General features: G+C 39.2%; 1 protein-coding gene across 1 annotated transcript in view; it reads right to left on the bottom strand.

The window, feature by feature from the left end:
* The window catches only part of zgc:174164 (uncharacterized protein LOC570656 homolog), a 31888-nt gene that overhangs the window by 5413 nt on the left and 3890 nt on the right, over positions 1–22585 (bottom strand). Inside the window, exons 3-15 of the mRNA XM_036573181.1 lie at positions 21680–21756; positions 21510–21588; positions 14538–14614; positions 13044–13227; positions 12886–12948; positions 12724–12795; positions 11427–11596; positions 10069–10159; positions 8815–8945; positions 6663–6834; positions 5458–5547; positions 4994–5189; positions 1210–1315 (exon numbers count right to left, since the gene is read on the bottom strand). Coding sequence (XP_036429074.1) covers positions 1210–1315; positions 4994–5189; positions 5458–5547; positions 6663–6834; positions 8815–8945; positions 10069–10159; positions 11427–11596; positions 12724–12795; positions 12886–12948; positions 13044–13227; positions 14538–14614; positions 21510–21588; positions 21680–21756 — 1508 coding nt within the window. The remainder of the gene's footprint in view (positions 1–1209; positions 1316–4993; positions 5190–5457; positions 5548–6662; positions 6835–8814; positions 8946–10068; positions 10160–11426; positions 11597–12723; positions 12796–12885; positions 12949–13043; positions 13228–14537; positions 14615–21509; positions 21589–21679; positions 21757–22585) is intronic.

The following is a 22585-nucleotide window of genomic DNA, read 5'->3' as shown; positions in this document are numbered from 1 at the left end:
CTTCATTGCTGTGTCACTGGAAGCAGCTGTTTAAAGTGCACCTGACCCAATTGCGGCATCATTGAAAAATCACACATCTGCCACTAGATGGTGCTGTACATCACATTTAACTGAGGTTTACTTTAAATCTGTTAAATGGTTTTACTGAGGTTTAAGGCAAGATTATTGTAAGTGAAGCGCATTCCAGCTCAGATATTTTAATAGTCTGTCTAAACCCAGATACCTACCGGCATTTGTTTTGAAAACTTCACAGCATGTCTTAATTTAAGGCTTAATTAAACACACACTAAACTAGAGGAGGTGTAAATCGTTCCAGTCTTGGTTAGGCTTTTTCAGAATGTGTTGTTCAGAGAAGCTAAAGATAAACCAAGTAAGAGTAGCCAAAGAGCACTGGGATACACATCCTTATCATATTGATAACGTTCATAGAGTACAACGATGTATACTGAGTTATAGCAAAAGAAGTGTAGATAAGTAGTGTGGTTGGCGGCAGTGGTCTGACTGGTGTGTGCAGCAGTGCTTAGCCAAGAAGCAAACCTAGCAGTTAGCAAACTAGTCTTGTGGGGCCTCGTACTAAGAATACACATCTGGGTACAACTACACACTCAACTAGTGTCACAGTCTTGATTAGGCTTTTTCAGAATGTATTGTTCAGAGAAGCTAAAGATGGCCTCTGTTTAGACTCTCCATATTACTGACTTAAAAGGGAAACTAGAACAACAGAGCAGTCAGGCTTAATTTAACACACAGCTGCCTGTTAAACCCCTGAAATTACCGGTTTAACCAATTCTGTGTTCAACGGAGCCTAAACTGCTGCTAAGCTAAAGACAGTGCAATTGCCCATTATTGTTTTTGTGAGACCCAGTAAGTGTCTTTAACATGCCTCAACCCACTGGATGAGAACGATGAAAACGCACCCAGTTTATATTCTGTTATTCTGACGTAAACAACTCAGATAATTGTCATTAGATTGCCGTAGTGAAGAAAGTACAGTAATGATCCAGAATTGCAAATACAGTTGGAAAACTGACATTAAGACAAAGTTTTATAATAATAAATAATAAAGTTCATATTCATAATAAAATCAATACCTTTTATTAATTGGTTGAATTTGTCCTGAGATTCACAGAAAGCAAATCTGACTCCATTTTGTAACCTGTTCAGTTGTTATTCATTTGTTTGCTGTAGCTGAATAAAAACAAAACTTACGCCACCGAGCACGGGACCAGACTGGAGCCGGAATACCCACAATTCCCAAACCTGGTGCCCTGCGTGTTCACGTAACTGAAGCACTTATCGTCAGCTTTCGTTGCCTCTTTATAATAAACAGATTGAGGAAAACAGAAAAAGGAGCAAATGAGTAGCTGCACAAAAAAGTACAAAACAGTGGATTATAAATGAATATGTTCTACAATGCAATAAATACATACCTCTCCAATATATCCTATATATATATATATATATATATATATATATATATTCTTTTTTAAAGCAAAAATCTGCCTATAATATCAATGGTGACATGTCAGGCTTAGAGCCACACTGGTTTATTATGCCATCACATTTGTCACATTACAGGCTTCAAATACAGACCAAGTCAGGGATGCAAATGCATATCATATTGATAACATTCATACAGCACAATGCTGTATACTGAGTTATAGCAAAAAAAGTGTAGATAACTAGCATGGTTGGCAACAGTGGTCTGACTGGTGTGTGCAGCAGTGCTTAGCCAAGCAGCAAACCTAGCAGTTAGAAAGCTAGTCTTTACTAAGAATACACATCTGGGTATATCTTGTTAAACCTCCAAATTCCTCTAGTCCAGAGGTCACTAATAAGTGGACTGCGGTCTGGGTCCGTATCACACTGGACCTATAATCGATAAACTATTACGAACTATTTAATTTTGACGGCGTGTTTCTGTTTTTACCTGCATAACTGTTCTAGCCTTTACAGTACCAATTTAGCAGCCCAGGAAACTCACAGACCAATCGCATGCACTGTAAATATCACATAAATATCGACAGTTTATGGCACTGAATCATAATCCAAGATAGATATTACGATGTTCTGGTCCTTCCTTGAGGATTTTTTTTTCTCTAAATAGTTCCTACTGAATTTTAATTAAATACCTCTGCTCTAGCCTGTGCTCCCTTATTGTTCACAGTACAGTCGATAACACAAGCAGAACAAGGTAGCTAGCAACACGTTATCATTACCCAACATGACAGTTTTCCCTTCTAAGAGATAATGTTTATGTTACTGCATGTTCTCTGTACAAATGACCGGCATCTATATGCTTAAGTGAAGTTTTTAGGGGCCTTTTCAGCTCAGCCATGCCAACTTACTGTGGCTTCAGAGCACGCCTGGGTTATACTTAGTTTGAAGGAAATACAGGGTGTTAAAGAAATGTTTTTGCATGTCATTTTACTATGACTCTTACCGTGGTGGGCAGGGCTAAGAACCACCCCTGGGCTAGGTGTGCGTGTGTGCTGATGTGTGCAGAGGGAGAGGAAAAGGAGAGAAAGAGACGTGAGCTGAGGCAGAGAGCGATTTCCCTCCTTGTACTTGTTTGCCAAGTGTGGTTTAAAGAAATCTGTGTTATGGGAACGTATGAACTTGTTGTCTATGCTTCTTCTGTGTAACCTCCATGCTACATTACATTGCATCTATAAGCTAACAACAGGCTTGTTGTTTGTCCGACAGTGTTGACAAGTACAATATCGCCATCTACTTTGAGCTCTGCCTTCAGAAAGTGTTGGATTGGTTCAGAAATTCTTATTTTGTTCTCACCCTTCTTTCCAAAATTTGCTCTTTTATGTGTTTATTTAGAGCCAGTGGTGAAGAAATTTTGACATGCAATGCTGAATGTAGCATGCCGGACTGCATTTGTAGGTTATATTTCTGGATTTAAAACTTGTGTAGACAACACTGAATAACGTAAGCCCCATTTGTCAAACACAAGGCCTGCTGGCCAAGTCAGGCCTGTGCCACAATCCTCTTCGGCCTGCAAAATCATTTTAACTTTCTATTAATATTAGCCCATTTCACCATGAGCTGCACTACAGATCCCTGCATGCACTGCAATGTAAAGTGTGCTCCCACCCCCTTCACCAACAACCATCTTTGGGACAGCGCCACAAAAAGGGGCCGTATTACAGAAACATCTTGAGTCTGAAATCTTATAGTCACCATGAAAACTTCAGTTAGGACAGAAACTATTACAGAACAACAGTTATCAAGTTCAAAATCTTATCATTAACTCCAGATAGGAAAACAGTATTATACAAACATCCTAACTAGACTAAATTTCCTAAATTCTGTCCTAACTTTAAGATAAACCCCAGACCTGTTTTAACTTCTGTTTTAACTGTCTGTTTTTATTGTTTTATGCAGTGACAGGCAGCATAGTTCACTATAACTAGTATAATGACGATACATTTATCTACGCTGAAAACTGTACTTTGACTAAAAGTCAAAGTAAAAAAAGCATTTTAAAACTCCAGACGCCGCAGACACGATCTCCACCGTCCCCTCTTATTACCTTCGTGTGTTAATGTTGATGAAAACTTATGAGATAAAATCTTACAGTGATGTTTGTGAATAATGAGGAGACAGAACTGAACGTGTCTGTTTATTAGGAGGTATAACATTAGCGTGGTCAACTAAATCATTTAGGAAACTGAAACTGAAACTGTGGAGCGGCGACGCTCTGATAAACAGCACAAAGCGCTGTCACAATATTCTTAACTTACAGTTCATCGCACTTCAGTTTGTTTGACCTTTTTTACAACAGTAACAGTAGCTAACGTTAGCTGCCTAGCTAACTAGCTTGATTATGTGTTTACGTTTCAGCTGTGCACATAAGGTAAGACGAAAAGAGAGGAAGTTTTTGTTATATGGGCCCTGGTGTCTAGTTCAAGCAAATGGGCAGTTTTTAAAAACCTACTGTACACTGGGGACATCTGCAGATAATGTAGTCTATTATTTTATATAAAACAATTTGTTTTTATTCATTTATTAATTCATTTATTTTTGAATCGTTCAAGTATTCGGTGCCTTTTTTTCTGTTGTAGTTTTGGCATATTTCGAACAAACAATGGCCAGTTGGTGTCAAAATCTTAAGTGAAAATAAAATAAAAACACAGCTGGCCCACAAATTAGTTGAGATTTTTTAATATGGCCCTTTTGGTGGTTGAGTTCGACACCCCTGATGTAAGGTACAATTGAAGGGCCAAATCCCACATTTTTCTTGTATTTTATTTTTTCCCCTGATTGCCCAGTAAGTACTGTGTCTCATTCAAAAATCAGTTTAAGCTGAAACACTCCTTGTAACTTCAGAGTGAATGGGTGGGCGGAGCTAATCTGCTGTAGACTGACTTTGGGAGCTCTAAGGCTACGTTCACATTACCAGGTTGAAGTGCTACAAATCCTTGTTTTTGTCCTAATGTGACTCAGATCTGATGTTTTCAGAGCTGTGTGGACACACAAATCTGACCTCAGCTATTTTCATACATGGTCCTAGATCGGATATGTATCTGATTTGTGGCCATGCGACCTTAATGTGATGCTCAGATCGGAATTCAGGTGCTTTGTTCCCACTGCACGTGCGCCATCATTCAGTGTTACCATGGCAGCAGCGCCAAACAGAAGTTAAAGTCTGTAAACAGTGGAAAAGCAGCTCATCTCACCTTTTTCACCTTAGTCTTGATCTAATAATGAAGCTGAGAGGTGATCAGAGTTAATTATCTTCTCAGCGAAGCTCGTTCTGCTCGTTAGTTTGTTTGCTGATGATGTTAATGAGTAGGATGCGCGTCTGCAGGTCATTTCAGGACGCCGGTTTGTGGCTTGCGTAGCTTGAATGTAGCTTAAGAAGACGCTGTTTCTGCTTGTATAATTTCCTTTGGAAGCTGAGCTGGACTGGTCTGCCAAACCTAACATGACGGCAGTTATGCTACTTGACTCTCTTAAGAAACTTAGGACAGAGCCGTACTTGAGCCGAAGAGCTGTTGGCACTGGTAGTCCAGCGTCTGGCAGCGGCCCTCGTAGCAGTAGGCTGTGTTGCCCTGGCAGGAAAGGCCGTCCATCAGGTAGGTGTCCGGAGGGCAGAAACCGGTGTCTCCAGTGCAGAACTCGGGCAGGTCACACTCGTTTACCGACTGTCTGCAGGGCGTCCCAGACACAGAGAGCTGGAGGAGAGATTTTGAGGAGAGAATTGGCCTGTATTTCATATTTTCTTTCTTCTTAGATATGTATGTCAGCCTGGTTGTTTTTTGTGCATCCAATTTATTATTTATTAATAAATAAACAACTGCAAAACTGTTACAGGCTCCAGTCCCTCTTACCCACTTCTCACATTTTGTCTATCACAAGACCCAAAATTGACCACCAGCTGCCACTGCTGTGTGTGTGTGTGCGTTGTGTGTGTGTTGTGTGTGCGTGTGTGTGTCTCCTCACCTGACAGTCTTTGCAGCAGCTTCCAGCAGCGCAGGTTGAGCCCTTTGTGAGTTTGCATGTAGCTGCGTCACAACATTTACTTGTACAACTCTGGAACAGAGCACACTCACCAAATCAGAAATAAAGGCAAAACACTCTTTTAAAATCTTTCATCTCTTCAGTTGCTAAAGTTAAGAGTTTTAGCCCCAAGCCAGTATTCACAATTTATGTCTGCTTTTACTATCAACTATCTGAAACTAACGATGTGAAAATAATCTAAAGTTTACAATCTAATAATATAATATAATAATCTGGGGATGATTTGAAACTAATCATCTGAAGCTACCAATCTAATGATAACAATCTGAAGTTTAGAATCTGAAGCTAACAATCTGAAACTAATCTTCTAAAGCTAATAATCTGAAGATAATAATCTGAAGCTAAAATCTGAAAATAATAATCTGGGGATGATCTGAAACTAATAATCTGAAGATAATAATCTGAAGCTAAAATCTGAAGATAATAATCTGGGGATGATCTGAAACTAATAATCTGAAGCTACCAATCTAATGATAATAATCTGAAGTTAAGAATCTGAAACTAACAATCTAAAGATAATAATCTGAAGTTAACAATCTGAAGATAATAATCTGAAGATAATAATCTGAAGCTAAAATCTGAAGATAATAATCTGGGGATGATCTGAAACTAATAATCTGAAGCTACCAATCTAATGATAATAATCTGAAGTTAAGAATCTGAAACTAACAATCTAAAGCTAATAATCTGAAGTTAACAATCTGAAGATAATAATCTGAAGCTAAAATCTGAAGATAATAATCTGGGGATGATCTGAAGCTAAAATCTGAAGCTAACAATCTAACACTTATAATCTGAAGTTTAGAATCTGAAGCTAACAGTCTGAAGATAATCTGAAGCCAACAATCTGCAGATGATCTGGGGATGATCTGAGGCTAACAATCTGAGGTTAATCTGAAGCTACAAATCTAAAGCTAATAATAAATAAAAGGCGTTGATGCACTGATTGAAGGTGCTGCTACAACATTATAATGATATTTTAAAAACTGCACATCTTTCAAGATTCAAGTTTTCCTGTACAATCAGAATCAGACTGACCTCAAGAGAGGTCAGAGATACACTCCTAATGAGAAGTAATTCCAGAACAGCATTGTATGGCTAACTGTGTGTGGTGGAATGTGTCTGACCTGTGGTGGACCGCAGTCACATTCCTCCCCCTGCTCCTGTACACCATTTCCGCAGGCAGGCACGGTGATGATGCTGTCCTGGGACGGCTGGTTCCTCAGACAAACTCCTCCTCCACGCAGAATCAGCTGCTCAAAATCACTCCCACTGCATGTACTGAACAGAGTGGATCCACTACAAACACACATGATGGGAAACAAGAATAAAAAATGAGTAAGAACTTTAATGGTAATAACAATAATAATAAAGAACTTTATTTATATTGAATGTATCATACATGCAAAATGCAACTGTAAGTGCTTTATAGTGTAACGTCAAAATGGGGGAAAGTAAAGAATTTAAAGAGAAGTTTGAATTCCAGCAACACTGCGGCCAAAAACGTTGCTTATTATTTCTGCATTATCTGTAATATTTTTGCTGATCAAATCACTAGTGGTCAATATCTGATATGGTTCATTCTGCCAAATTAGTTTTTACTAGGGTCCCACAGTAGAAAAACGGTTTAAGAAAAACAATAAGTACTCAGACCATAGATATTTACAAGGATTATGTTATGATCTATTTAAACCCAAGGCATTAACTGAGATAGTAATATATACAAATTAACTAAATATGTCATGTCTGAAGAAAACCTTGTATCTCCATTTTTGATGTTTTTCAGTTTTTGACATGAATTGAAAGCACCCGTGGTCATATATATTGTGGGTGAATTTCATGATGAACGGACCAAAAGAAATGACTTGAAATTACTTAGAAAGACGTCTGGTTCCATTGACTTTCATTAAAAGTAACGTATGTTTTTTCCTTCTCCTGTAAAGTTGTCATTTTGGGGAAACAAGGTTTTCTTCAGACAACAGCGATATACAATATCATCATTTATAGGGTGCTTTGTATTGGGAGGTGTCTGTCCCAAACTCTAACCTCTACATTTACTCTTGCAAAAATAACAAAAAATTTTTTACGTGTTTAAAAGATTTTTTTGAATTAAGTTGAGAGATTTAGATTTATGATGAGTTTAATTTTTTAATATAAAAACTGTCCCACAGTTTCACGTTAAGCAATAAAAATATGATATGTAGTACTGTTCAAAGCTGTGTTTGCTAGTCACGTACTGGCTAGCATTTTTGAGTTTTGCTCAAAATGAACTAAAATTGTCATTACCAAAACAGTCACTACTGAAACGTTTGGTAAAGTTTTGGTGGTGTTATGTTGCTTTGGTAGTGACACAATAGAACGTTCAACAATTTATTTTAATAAGATATTATATCCGATCATAATCAGATTTCTGCAGTTACATTATTGTTCAAAAGGTCATATTCACAGCATACTCCGATTTCTTAGTGCAGAGTAAGGTCTAGAGATCCGATTAAGAAACCCAATAAAGAGGCTAGAGTTTAGCTCAGTAATCAGATTTCTCAGTGCATGTAAACTCTTACTCTGATTTCTTTCGGATTACTCAGTCTGAGCATGTGCGAAACCAGACGGCCGTACCAGAAATAAGCAAGCAGTGTTGCCACGAGACACAGCAGAACACTTTTGGAGCAATGCTGAGACCAACTACATGCTTGACAAAATGAAGGGTTTAAATTTTCTTCATCTTTAGATGATGAATGTTCATAGTTTCAGGTAAAGTGGCGCAATGTTTTTAAAAAAAAGTTGCAGCATGAAGTTTGAGTTTTACATTATGTTTACGTCACATCATCTTCTGTGAGTTTATTGGCTGGTTGCAAAGCAGAAATCTGATTACTGTCTGACTCATTGGGTCAGAAGTTGCCCATTATCAGATTATTAAGTGCATGTAAATGCACTCAATGATTAACTTCAGTAAAAAAAAACAAAAAAAAACAAAACAAAACAAAAAAACTACTATACGGTCCAAAAACACAAATCTTGACTTCCTTATAGAACCACAGTGGAACTTTATAGTACCTCCAGCATGTATCAGTATAGGAGCTGAAGTTTGTTAGGCTCCATTCAGTGTCTTTTTAGTGTAAAATAAAATGCTAAAGCTCCAAAGTGAGAGGGGTTTGCATTGCATTGCCAAAGCAATTTTAACACAACAATAACATTAAATTTGTACTTAAGATCAACTGAGTGAACGTGAAATTACTGCCCTCATCTGATATTTATACAAGAAAGCCCAGAGGTACTGACCTGGCACTGGAGGCCATGATGCAGCTGCCACCTTTGCACTGGCAACGCGAGTCGTCGTGGTTCATGCCCAGATTGTGGCCCATCTCATGAGCCAGCACAGTGGAAAAGTACTGCAGCGCGTTGTTGCCATACTGCAAAGAGACCAGGCCACAGTCTGAAAACATTTTCATGCGCTCTGCTGACATTTATTCCTTTCTTTTTGTCGTTACTAGTCTCAACATACAAGAATCTGAGTAAAATATTGAAACATCAAGGGCCTTTATCATCATACACCAAATTTTTCTTTCGTTTTTGAAAGAAAAGAGTTGTACTATGTGAACACTTAACGTTTCAAAACTCCCTCCCCAGCCTGTACAGTCTATATACTGACTGAGCAGCAAAAGCAGTCCATTTCGAAGCCCTTATGCTTGTGACATCACAACCATGAACATATCTAGTGTTGTTATATGAGCAGAAAATGTGGGAAAACCATTAAATGTTGTGCTGTTCATGGCTGTCGGTAAGTAAATGGATCATTGCAGCAACAAAAGAAGTTTTTCTGATGTTTTCAGAAGGATTTCAGTCTGAACTGAACCGTTGTTTTCTGTGCCTGGTCAGCTTTTTAAACAGTGACAATAAAATAAGTGAGTCAAAACACAAGGCGCCTTGTGTTTGTCCACTGTCATAAACAAAAAACAAGAAATCTATGGTTCTAGTTTGTTTTCCGCCTACTTAAAAGACACGTGGGACCATTATAATAACCATGATTAGCGTTTTTGTTGTCTAGCTAGTCATTTAATGCCACTCTAAAGTGTCCAAGCTGCTTGCTAGTTAGCTTAACCTACTGACATGGATACACTCTATTATTCTGTGCTCACATACTCACTAAAATATATACCATTAACAGAATCATGTCTAGAAATGGTCATGTAAAAATAAATAATGGCTGTTTTTGGTAAATATGGACACACAAATGTTGTAAGTGGACTTTAAGAGGAACAAATTAAAGACATAGAATATGGGGCCTTCATTGCTTGGGATAACTAAAAGATTGAAGCAGCGTAAAATGGGTGTTAAGCTCATCAAACAAAATCTACTCATAATCCCATTGATTTTGAACCTCTTTTTTTCGCTGCCCAAATCAGTCAGCTGGGCTGACTTTCAGCACACAGTAATAAAAGACAGGCTCTGTTTACTGCCTGAATGATGCTGTCAGTAGCTGACTACCGAGCCACACCATATGGTGCAAAGTGTCAAAGGATGATTAAGACTGACCACGCTGATTCCTCCACCAGTGTTCGCTGAGCAGACCGTTCCCACAAAGGCCATGCCCAGGACACCGCCACTGTATGCTCCTGTACGACCCCTGCAAAACAAACAAGACATGGAGCCAAGGGTGAGATGACGGATGCAGTAAGACGACATGTAGAGTTTCACAGGGCTCATATCAACATGAGAGGTGGCTGCTATCTAGTGAATTATGCCTCTGTGGCGTTCCCAAGACCAAATAGCCTCATCTCAAACTCAAAGTCAGACTCGGTTTGGAGGAGACCCATTTGAGACCTCATGGTCTGGAATATTCGAGATAACAAAATAACTACATAACTGTTATTGTTATTTCAGGATAACAGCTTTGTTAAATTGTAACACGAAAATTAACTTGAGATCACAAGATAATCAACTTGCCATCTCAGGATATCAACTTTGTTATCCTGATATCACAAGATAATTAACTTGTTGTCTCGGGATAACAACCTTTGTTATCCCAAGGTAACAAAATAATCCGTAGAGAGGCCAAGAGCTGTTGCTATAATTTTCTGGATTGTGTTAGTTATTTAACTTGTTTTCTCAAGATGACAACTTTTCTTATCTCGAGGTAACAGGATAACGAACTCGTTATTTCAGGATAACAGCTTTGTTAAGTTAATGTAACAAGAAAATTAACTTATCTCAGGATAACAACTTTGTTATCTTGAGATCACAAGATAATGACCTTGCTATATCAGGATAACAACAAGATAATTAATTTGTTATCTCAAGATAACAATCCAGAAAATTCTAACTACCTTATGGCCTCTCTGGACTTCAACAGACATCAGATCAGTCTTCAATCAAACTGTACACAGTTTTCCGTCTTTCCTTGGCCGAGACGTGTTTGGTGTCTGAAGTTTGCTTCTTTTGTTTTGCTCTGAAGCTACGAGGCTAATGTAGCTAACAAGAAGTGAAAGCGTATGCAAATTGGCTAACTGCCACAATCATAACAGTGCTGATTTGTTAAGTAATCTCTAATAGACTTGATCATGTCGTTTTCAACACTGTTGACCATTTATAGATAACAGGATGTTGTACAATAGCACCAGAAACCACATAAGCAAGCCTATTTGATATTACCTAACGACTCCATGCAGTGTGAGGCATGTGTGAGGTCATGCAGTAGCACAATGCTAACTGCTGGCTATAAGCCTCCATTACTTGTAGCTCCAATGCAAAACTAACGAGGCAAACTTCAGACACCAAACATGACTTGGCTGACCGACAACATTTGGGTAAGGGGGGGAAATGTGTTTGCTTGCTTCAAATATCTAGGAGACACTGGACATTATTACGATCTACCCTAGGGTCTTCATACGTACACGATGAGCTGGGCCATGTCGTTCCTGACGCGTGGCACTAGTTGTGTCTTCCTCCAGTCAACAAACCTTCCAAGAACATCTCCTGCGGTTCCCTCCACATCAAACGGGTTCTGTGTCTCAAAAATCTCCAGACCCACCAGGATTATCCGGATGTTCAGCTGCTGGAAGTACTAGAATGAATACAGGGAATCCATTAGTTTATCACCGTCCACTTTATTAGTTTATTACTTTATCATGCAGCTCCACCTTGCTGGTGTGTTGGGACTGTAGCCCAACTGTTGATGGACAGTTTGTTAGTCACTCTTCGTTCTCCAAAGAGTCTCTCTTCGCTGGATAGTTTCAGGAGGTGGTCCACTCTCAATCTAGCAGTGACACTGACCACCACATGCATTACCATGTCAGTGTTACTGCTGTGCTGAGGAAGGACCACCACCCAAATAATATCTGGACAACAGCAGTCCTGTGGTCAGACACTGACCAATGATGAATTGGGTAGAGACGAGCTGATAAATGTAGCAATACCTCCTGAATATGAATAACTTGCACTTAATACCTGTTTTGAATGGAAATTAAACATATGATGAGTGGTTTCTGACTTACACTGCAATATACACCGATCAGGCATAACATTATGACCACCTCCTTGTTTCTACACTCATTGTCCATTTTATCAGCTCTACTTACTATATAGGTGCACTTTGTAGTTCTACAGTTACAGACTGTAGTCCATCTGTTTCTCTGCACACTTTGTTAGCCCCCTTTTACCCTGTTCTTCAGTGGTCAGGACCCCCATGGACCCTCACAGAGCAGGTACTATTTGGGTGGTGGATCATTCTCAGCACTGCAGTAACACTGACGTGGTGGTGGTGTTAGTGTGTGTTGTGCTGGTCTGAGTGCTGCTGGAGCTTTTAAACACTGTGTCCACTCACTGTCCACTCTATTAGACACTCCTACCTTGTCGTTCCACCTTGTAGATGTGAAGTCAGAGACGATAGCTCATCTGCTGCTGCACAGTTTGTGATGGTCATCCTCTAGTCCTTCATCAGTGGTCACAGGATGCTGCCCACAGGACTCTGCTGGCTGGATATTTTTGGTTGGTGGACTATTCTCAATCCAGCAGTGACACTGAGGTGTTTAAAAGCTCCAGCAGCACTGCTGTGTCTGATCCATTCAGACCAGCACAACACACACTAACACATCACCACCACAACCACATATAGTAAGTGGAGCTGATAAAATGGACAATGAGCGTAGAAACAAGGAGGTGGTCATAGTGGATGTGTCACATAGAGCTTACTGTGTCCAGTAGATTGGCCAGCTGTACCATCTCTTCCCTCACCGCAGTGGTGTTACCCTTCTTAAAGGTGAACTGTAACAGTAAAGCAAACAAAGAGATAAGAAGTCCATAAACGACAAACCTGGAAACTAATAAAGCACTGAGTGTATGTTTGATACTCACCCTTTGATTGTCCACCACCAACACCAGCTCCACATATCGGGTCAGAGGCAAGTTTCGTTTTCTCTGTCAATAAAGATAAAAGGGTTAAGGGTTGGATGAGCCGGTAACCGCAAAGCAAATTTCCAATAACTTGATAATAAAGATAAAACTTTTCTGACCCGTAAAAAAGAGGTCATGGACAAGGCCACTTCTGGAGCATCGTCTTCACCGTGAGCATCAGCCACTCCACACACAAACGGCTCAGACTGGCTGTCGTCCAGTGGAAACAGGAGGTGCTCATTGTTTGAGGACTGCGAAACGGGCTCGAGAGCATAACTCTTGTTACCAATGAAGATGACGCCCCTTTAAGCACACAAAACACAAAACATATTCAGGTTAAATGCTTTAAATGAATGACATACTGAATACTGTAACAAAACCTCATATCTTTAAAAGAGTAACTGTAGAGGAGAAACGTCTGAGTCTGAATTGTCCACAGTGGTGGTGATAGGAACCAGACGTCTGAAGAATTTCATGCCTCTTAAAGCTCTCATACAGAAAGATATTAGATGAAATGGTTGTGAATTTGTTTACTTGATGACACTTTTACGACAGCTTTGAGACAAAGTTTTGGCCTAAAATATATTTAGTTTTAATATAATTATAGTAGAAAAGGTACATACAGGCTTGTTTTAAAGCAAAATAGTTCTTTTTACCACCATCAACATTACATATAAAATACACAAGATAGTAAATAACAGTAAATAAAATGGCTATATGTGTGTTGTAGACATGGCGACCCCTGGTTCCATTCACTCAACCACAGAATTACACAGAAATGTTTTAAAAATTCAAATTTTCCATTTTATTTTTTATTTTTCCATTTAATGTGCACATTAAATGTGTTACAGCGGTCAGAATAAAACCTCTCCAAAATGAGAACTTTACAGGAGAAGGAAAAAACAACCTTTACTTTCAATGTAAGTCAATGGAACCAGACTTTTTTCCAAGTCATTTTTGGCCATTTCTCTTCGTCCATTCATCATGTCATTCATGAAATTTACTCACAATATAAAGGGCAACAGGCATTTTTAAATTCTGTCAAAAACTGAAAAACGACAAAAATGGAGATATAAGGTTTTGTTCTGACAGCAGCGATATATATATATATATATATATATATATATATATATATATATATATATGAAAAATCAATTAAAAATGGTTTTATACAGCATCAAAAAGAGTTCTGCCATTGTCACAAGTCATAGAACCTATACTTGGCACTATCTAGAACCCTTTTTGCAAAGAATTTATGTTAATTTATTTAACTTCAAGTCAAGATCATTTCTATTGGTCCATTATCATTGTAAAGAGCAGCTGGCATTTTTAAAAGGTGTTAAGGAAATAAATAAATAAAATGAAAACTGCAAAAAAAACACTAAACAGTGTTCTATTGTACTACACCACCACAGGAGCAATATATTCAAATATAGTATCATTAACACTAAACCACCTGAGGCATCAGTCATGTGAGATACTGACACAGACTTTTCTGTTTGTTTAACAGATTTCCTTGTTTTAGTGTACACAATAGATCCTTTCACCAGTGAAGATGAAGGTCAAAGGCTGGTTTAGCAGGCAAAAGCCCACAGTTTTATTGTAATACACACCTGATACCATCACAGCTGCTCAGAGCCACCAGCGAGTCCTCACGGCCCTCCACGCGTCCATGATAGTGACAGGATTTCTACAACAGACAAGGAAATGACCTGTAAACTGGGGTTGCCAACTCTTGAGAGCAATCTGGGCTTCTGAGTTTTTTATGGTCTCCTTTACAGCTCATTTAATTAGCCAGCTAGCTAGTCCTCAGTTCCACATGTAGTGTTCTCTCAGCAGCTTCAGCACTCCCACTTCACCTCAGGATGGGTGTGTTAAGTTTTTTTAGCGTCAGGTTTTTAGGAGTACCTTACTCCAGGACCATAACTGAGAACCAATAGCATTCATGCTGTGTTTGGTTGGTCATTGGAAGGTTGCATATACCAGATGGTTAACTAGCAAATACGAATTGATTCCATTCGGATGCGACCCCTGGTTCCATTCACTCAACCACAGAATTACGCAGAATTTTTTTTACAAATTTAAATTTTTTCATTATAATTTAAATTTCTATTTAATGTACAATTAAATATATCGCAGCTGTTGGAAGAAAACCTTGTATCTCCAAAGCAGATCTAATGGAAGTACGTCAGGTATATATATTTTTCCAGATTCGCTGCAAGTTTAACATTTTTCACTCATGTTAAAGGTGAAAGGTTGCGTAATAAGTCACATCTTGTCATCTTGTGTATCATCTAGCCTCCCAGCCATTCACAAGTGGGAAAACTGGTATTTCCTGGGTTCCAACACCACCTAAACGCAGCATTAAGGTCAGCAAATTGACATCACATTTACACTGCCACCATTTTGTTAGGCAGGTTCATTCAGCAGTGCTGCACTGGTTTGTAATGGGATAACAAAGCCATATAGAACACTTTTTTTTAGATCAGTTTTTGAAATAACCAATCTATTTGCTTTGATTTTATTTGATTTGTTGCTGTAGCTGTGAGCTGAAATCTAAATGGCTAAGGTTTCTTGCTGTTACTAGCGCCCCGTCCCAAACTGCATACTGGCACACTAAATAGTGTGTAAAAATAGCGCATATCACATTAGAAGTGCACTCATTAGTGTAGCACGTAAAGTACAGAAGTGTGTGGTTTGGGACACGGCATTAGATCAGCCAATAAGACGTGCAAGAGCTTCTGCTCGTTAGCTGCTCCTTTAACAGTTGTGAATGTCTGAGGTATTTGTTGAATGGGGATACATTCATTGAGGTTTAAGTTGATGTCTGTTTTGTATTCGCCAACTTTTGGAATTCGTTCTACATTTAAGGCACCTCAGTGTAACTGCAGCACCATTTAAGGTGGAATGGAAAATTCAAATGAGAAGCTGGTGGATAAAAAGCTAGCTTCAGCTTTATCGATGTGTAGGGGTTTACTATTTAAGAGCTTTGGTAGACACTTTTATTAGTTTGTGTAAAATCTGACAGATTGACAAGTTCTGAACTCTGGAGAAATGCAGGTTATATGGATCCAGTCCACCAAACTACCTGATCTCCTTGTAGCATTTTCTGGAGACTGCATATCTTTGTCTACATATCTTTTTATGTTTTTTGTGTCATTCTGATCTATTTTGTTTTAGGTCTTCAGCCACCTGCAGGGTTGTAACTGCAGTAAAGGTGATGAGACGAGCTCTATCTGAGCTACTTGCCTACCAACGTGCCGAAGTGGTTTTCTTAATAACGTAATCAAATACTATGAATAAGAGACATAAACTTCAATGTACTACTCTGATTTCATTTCCATGTCTTTTTTAAAACAATAAAACCAGAAAACGTCTCAAGAACTAAATTTGCATCATTCCAGGAGGCCTTGGCCAACTCCTTTAGTTTATATGGTCTCCTTTACAGCTCCTTTACAGTTAGCTAGCTACACCCTTAAAAAAGATGGTGCTTCAAGGGTTCTTTAGTAAAGAAAATGGTTCTATACAGAACCATGAACACTCAAAGAACCCTTTGAATGATTAAAGAGTTCTTTGCATCATGAATGTTCTTCAGATTGATGGGAAATTTGCATGAATGTACTACAGATGGTTTTATATAGAACCTTTTTGAAAAGATTTCTAAATAGCACCCAAAAGGGTTCTTCTAAAGCTTAACATGCAAGGTTGCAAAGTACCATCTTTTAAGGATTGTAGTTTAGCTAGTCTACAACATTAGTTAGCTCCTCTCTGAATTCTTTTTCTGTTTACAGCATAAAAGAGATGAATTGTGATGTATTTTACTGATTTTGTTTCCATGTTATTTTTAATATTAAACTAAACAGCTCAAGAACCGAATTTTGTTAATTCCAGGAGGCCTCGGCCAAGTTTTTATAGTCTCCTTACAGTTCACTCAGTTAGCTTAGTTCAGCTAGTCCGTCAGCTAGTTTAGCTAGTCTATTATCAGCTAGCTAGTTTTGCTAGCCTGTTAGTGGATAAAGTGTTTTGATAAGATGCAAACTTTCATATATTTTACTCTGATTTCATTTCTATGCTTTTTAAAGCATTAAAACCACTCAAAAACTCAAGGAGGACTCGGATAACTCCTTCAGTTTATATGGTCTCCATTCCGGTATGAAGCCAATCTCACATCCCCGTCCTGATTTCACTTCCCAAGGACCTTCAGGCACAGTTAGCGAGTTAGTATGCTTTCATTATCATGCTAGCCATTAAAGTTAACTGTAAAACTTAATTAAAACTGATTTTAATTCAGTGTACTAACTTCGCTGTGTTTATTTATGACTATTTTTAAGTTAACTAAAGGGCACAAACATATCTTCCTATGCCTTTTTGAGGTTCCTGAGTTGTTGACTGACGTGTCTGATATGTATGATTCATCCAATAACACTGTAAAAATCCTAACCAGAAAACAAAGGAAGTAAGATCAGGACAGGGATAAACGATTCTCATCTAATTAGCTAGATTAGCTTGTTTGTTAATAGCTAGTCTACGCATTTACAGTCAGCTGCCATCTGATTTGTTTTTCTGTTTACAGCATTAAAAAAAAACACAAACTTGTGCATTACACTGATTCCATTTCCATGGTTTTTTAAAAACATCACCACTGAAAATCTCATGGACTGAATTTTAAGGCCTTTAGATTTTAAGCTCTCCTTTGTGGCTCAACCTGTTAGCTAGCTAGGTTAGCTAGTTTGTTATTAGCTAGCTAGTTTAGCTAGTCTACAGCGTTTAGCTTCAGCTTCTGTCTGAGTTGTTTTTCTGTTTAAAACACAGAACACACCGAAATGTTAACGTATTTTACTTTGATGTCAGTTCCATGTTTTTTTTTTTTTTAATTTACTGAACATCTCAAGGATTGAATTTGTAAAATTCCAGGAGGCCTTGCTCCTTTTGTTTTTGTGGTCTTCTTTGCAACTCATCCAATTAGCTAGCTCCAATGAGTTTAGCTATTTTGTTTTTCGCTAGCTAGTTTACATAGCCTACAGCATTTAGAGGCAGCTGCTATTAGAGTTGTTTTTCTGTTTAATGTAAAGACACAATGTTAATGCATTTACTCTGATTGCATTCTCATGATTTAAAAAAATGAAAACCATTGAAAATCTCAATAGCTGAATTTTGAAATTTGAAATTTTGAGAATTCCAGGAGGCCTCAGCCAGCTCCTGTAGCTATGGTGTCCTTTGCTGCTCATCCAGTTAACTAGCTAGCTTAATTTGTTATTTGCTAGCTAGTTTAGTCTACAACATTTAGAGTCAATTGCTGAGTTATAAGCATAGCATAGCATAGAAGAGACCAGCTTTTATATATTTTATTGTGATGTATAATTTTATTGTGATGTATATATATATATATATATATATATATATATTTTAATTAAAGTCACTGAAAATCTCAAAAACTGAATTTTGGTTGTTCCAAGAGGCCTGGGTCAACTTCACTCTCAAGGCCAATCTTTAAGGATTAGCAAGCCCACACATAAAGCCCACACATAACCCTCCTCCTCCCCCTCCACCCTCTTCTCTCACTCCTGAGGATTTTGTCACCTTCTTTGAGGAGAAGGTTGATAGAATCCGCCAGTCTTTTCCCTCTGCCCCCACTCCTTCCACTAGACCCCCTCCTCTCGTTCTCAATCCCTTAAACTGTTTTTCTTCTCTTTCCACAGATGCTGTCCTTCAACTGATCAAATCCAGTAACCCAACCACCTGCCCACTGGATCCCATTCCATCCGCATTGTTCCAGTCAATCTCCAAGGATCTACTGCCCTTCATCACTTTTCTCATTAACAAGTCCTTGTCATCAGGTGAAGTTCCATCAACAAGACTGCAAGAGTGCTTTCCATCCTGAAGAAGCCCACGCCTGACAGCTCTGTCAACAACTACAGACCGGTATCACTCCTTTCTTTCCTTTCAAAAATTCTTGAACGTGCAGTCTATAATCAACTGTCTCTCTTTCTCACACAGAACCAGCTCCAGGACCCCAACCAGTCTGGCTTCAAACCAGCACACTCAACAGACACTGCTCTTATAGCAGTGACCGAGAAGCCCCAGTCAGCAAGATCAGCCTGCCTGTCATCTGTCCTGATTCTTCTTGACCTCTCTGCAGCTTTTGACACGGTCAACCACACAGTCCTTCTGGACGTCCTCACCAACCTTGGAATCACTGGCTCTGCGTGGAAGTGGTTCAAGTCCTATCTGGAAGATCGCTCATACCAGGTAACATGGAGAGGGTCCACATCCTCTCCATGCAGGCTCTCCACTGGTGTCCCACAAGGCTCGGTGCTAGGTCCTCTTCTCTTTTCTCTTTACACTAGCTCTCTTGGCAATGTTATATCATTTCATGGCTTCTCTTATCACTGTTATGCTGAGGACACTCAACTAATGCTTTCTTTCTCGCCCTCTGACACACAGGTTTCCAGTGGGATCTCGGCATGTCTGTCTGACATCTCCTCATGGATGGCAGCTCACCACCTGACGCTCAATCCTAGCAAGACTGAGCTGCTATTCATCCCTGCAACTACAGGTCCTCATCATGATCTTGCCATCTCATTCGAGAACTCTCTGATTGTCCCATTTGTAGAGGCAAGAATGCAAGAAGTGTGGTTCTGGATGGCCAGTTATCATTCTCGACTCACACTGCGAACCTAACTTGGTCATGCAGATTTCTCCTGTACAACATCCGGAGGATCCGACCCTTTCTCACTCGAGAGGCCACCCAGGTGCTCGTTCAGTCTCTTGTGATCTCAAGGCTTGACTACTGCAACTCGCTCTTGGCTGGTCTTCCAATGCAGGCCATCAGGCCTCTGCGACTCATCCAGAATGCAGCAGCACGGCTCGTCTTCAATCTCCCCAAGTTCAGCCACGTCACCCCACTGCTGCGCTCCCTTCACTGGCTTCCTGTAGCTGCACGCATCAGATTTAAAACCCTTATGCTTGCCTACAAAGCCAAAAATGGACCAGCCCCTCCCTACTTGATGGCAATGGTGAAATCTCGAACTGTACCACGAGCCCTTTGAGCTTCGAGTACAGCTCGGCTTGACCCGCCGTCCTTCAAGGCGTGCGGAAGGCAAGCATCAAGACTGTTCTCTGTGCTGGCACCCAGGTCGTGGAACGAACTCCCACTGGCTGTCCGTACAGCAGAGTCTCTCGCTGTCTTCAAACGCAGACTGAAGACACATCTGTTTATACAGCACTTAAATGAGCACTGAGTTAAGTATTGATTGTAATGTATTGTACTGCACTTATGTATTGTATTGAATTGCACTGCTCTGTGTTTAACTCTGTTCCTTTTTCTCTAGGTGTCAATAACGACTTTCTGATTCTAGCAGTATCTGAGCTCAGGACTGGCTTTCTCTCTAACCTATTGGTAACTAGCAAAGACACTTTCTCTGGATAGACAAAGCACTTTTTGTAAGTTGTTCTGGATAAGAGCGTCTGCTAAATGCTGTAAATGTAAATGTAAATGTACACGGAAGAATTGAAGGATAAATGCCACAAGGACCAAATAAAGGGTGAAGGGTGAAGAATGAGGCTCAAACTTTCACTTGCAAGAAGTCTAACCTGTACAGCTGGCTACGGGTGGAGCTTCATGATCAGTTTGATCAGGAATGACTGGAACGCTGACACAATAGCTTAAAACCCATGTCTGCAAGAGCACTTGAAAAGAAACTCCAGCCAAAACCACATACAACACATTTCTGAGTTGCTAACAGCAGTTATCTTCATCAGGTTCCTGCTATACAATGCTGGATAGACTTACACGATGAGTACATTTTAACACAGCAGAAGCATTGTTACGTGAACTTCAAGACAGGATTTCTACAGAATCCTAAAGGTTTGAGGTCCTTATTGATTCTCTAATCACAGACATCAAATCTGATCAAATTTTGATAAAAAAAGTGTTTTTTTTCCAAATACATTTAATATGTATTTGGAAAATATCCAGAATTTCTTTCACATCTTTCCAAAACTTTTGCATTGCCAAGAGCCTCAACATGCTCACTGGAGAACACTAAGCCATAATGGTGGGCGATATGGTAAAAATAGAACACTGCAGTACTAGAAGACACGTGATAAGGATCACGATATGTTGTTTAGTCAGGGAGTTCATGTCACAGACAAAAAATTCGAAAAAAATCGATCAGAGGGCAAATAAAACATCACATTTTCGCCGTCCGAAAAAATATGCTTGGTGTGAAAACGTATGGAGCCCTGCTGGTGACATCCCGTATAAATACAAATATTGTGGTCATGACTAAGTAAGGAGTGAGAACGAGATCATGCCTTATTAAGCTGTAGTCAAGGCCTAATCATCTTATTCCCACGCCTTATTAAGTCGTGGCCACACATTAGGATCTTGTCCGCACATCTTACTAAATTGTGGTTCCCACTTAATTATCTCGTTCCGATGCCTTACTAAGTCGTGGCTACGCATTAGGATCTTGTCCCTATGCCTTACTAAGTCGTGGCCACCACTTAATTTTCTCGTTCCTATGCCTTACTAAGTTGTGGCCACGCCACCGACCAAAACACTTAACAAAAGGTAAACCTACTGGCTTTCCCGTGTGTCTCCTCACTGACTTCTTCTGAACATCGTGAGAAACCACTGCAAAGTCAGGAGATAAAAAGTCTCTGAGAAAACAAAGAGCAAAACACACGTCAACATGAACTCACACATTTCAACGCAGTGAATGGAGTGATGCACGAGGTAAATGTTTCTTACTTGTTTTTGGTCAGATGTAGGTAGTGGATGACGTCATCTATCTTGATCGAGTAAGTGATCTGATCAGAGTGACCATTCTGCAAGCACAAACACAATGAGGTCACTAATAGATCCTTCCATATATTACTCTGTTGCGAGAATTCAGTTCATTTAAAGTAATGTTTTTAAAGTTGTATATAAACTCAGTTAATATTCAGCTCCTGTTCAGTCAGGGGAACTCCACCAATTTTTCAAAAGATTCTACATAATTAAATGGTTACGATGTAAACAGAGTCATTCAGAGTGGTTTGGTGTGAAATACTTTGGTTTAGAGTCAGAATTGTTCACAGTGGTGGTGATAGGAACCACCTTTAATAGCTCCATTTCAGAAAGTTATTACATGAAATAGTTAAGAATACGTAGCCTTATGTCTTGTTTTATGGCAGTTTTGTGATAAAGTTTTGGTTTAAAATGTATTTTAATCGGCTTATTTTATCCATTCATGGTGGAAGGCAACAAGAAGGGTGTTCTAAGGCAAAATAGTCCCACAAGGAAGTGTATTTTGTCATGTTTACCAGTATATTACCATCAGCAACATTCCATATAAAAACACACAACGTTATTAGATGAAGTGGTTATGAATAGTGAAGTTTTGGCTCAAAACATATTTGAATCCATTCAAGGTGGAGGGATACATAAATGGTGTTCTAAGGCAAAATAGTCCCCCCCCAAAAAATTGTTATTTTTCAGATTGACCACTATTTTACCATCATCAACATTCCATACAAAACTCAGAAGACACGTGTAGGTTCACTGGTGGGTTTAGATAATAAATAAAATGGCTATATTTGTGTTGTAGACATGGTGACCCCTGGTTCCATTCACCACCACTGTAAAGAAAAGAGTCTCTACAGTGAACCATTTCAC

The sequence above is a fragment of the Colossoma macropomum genome, unplaced genomic scaffold (assembly GCF_904425465.1).
Source record: "Colossoma macropomum unplaced genomic scaffold, Colossoma_macropomum, whole genome shotgun sequence".
Taxonomy (NCBI): domain Eukaryota; kingdom Metazoa; phylum Chordata; class Actinopteri; order Characiformes; family Serrasalmidae; genus Colossoma; species Colossoma macropomum.
This window is presented reverse-complemented; position numbering and strand designations above follow the sequence as displayed.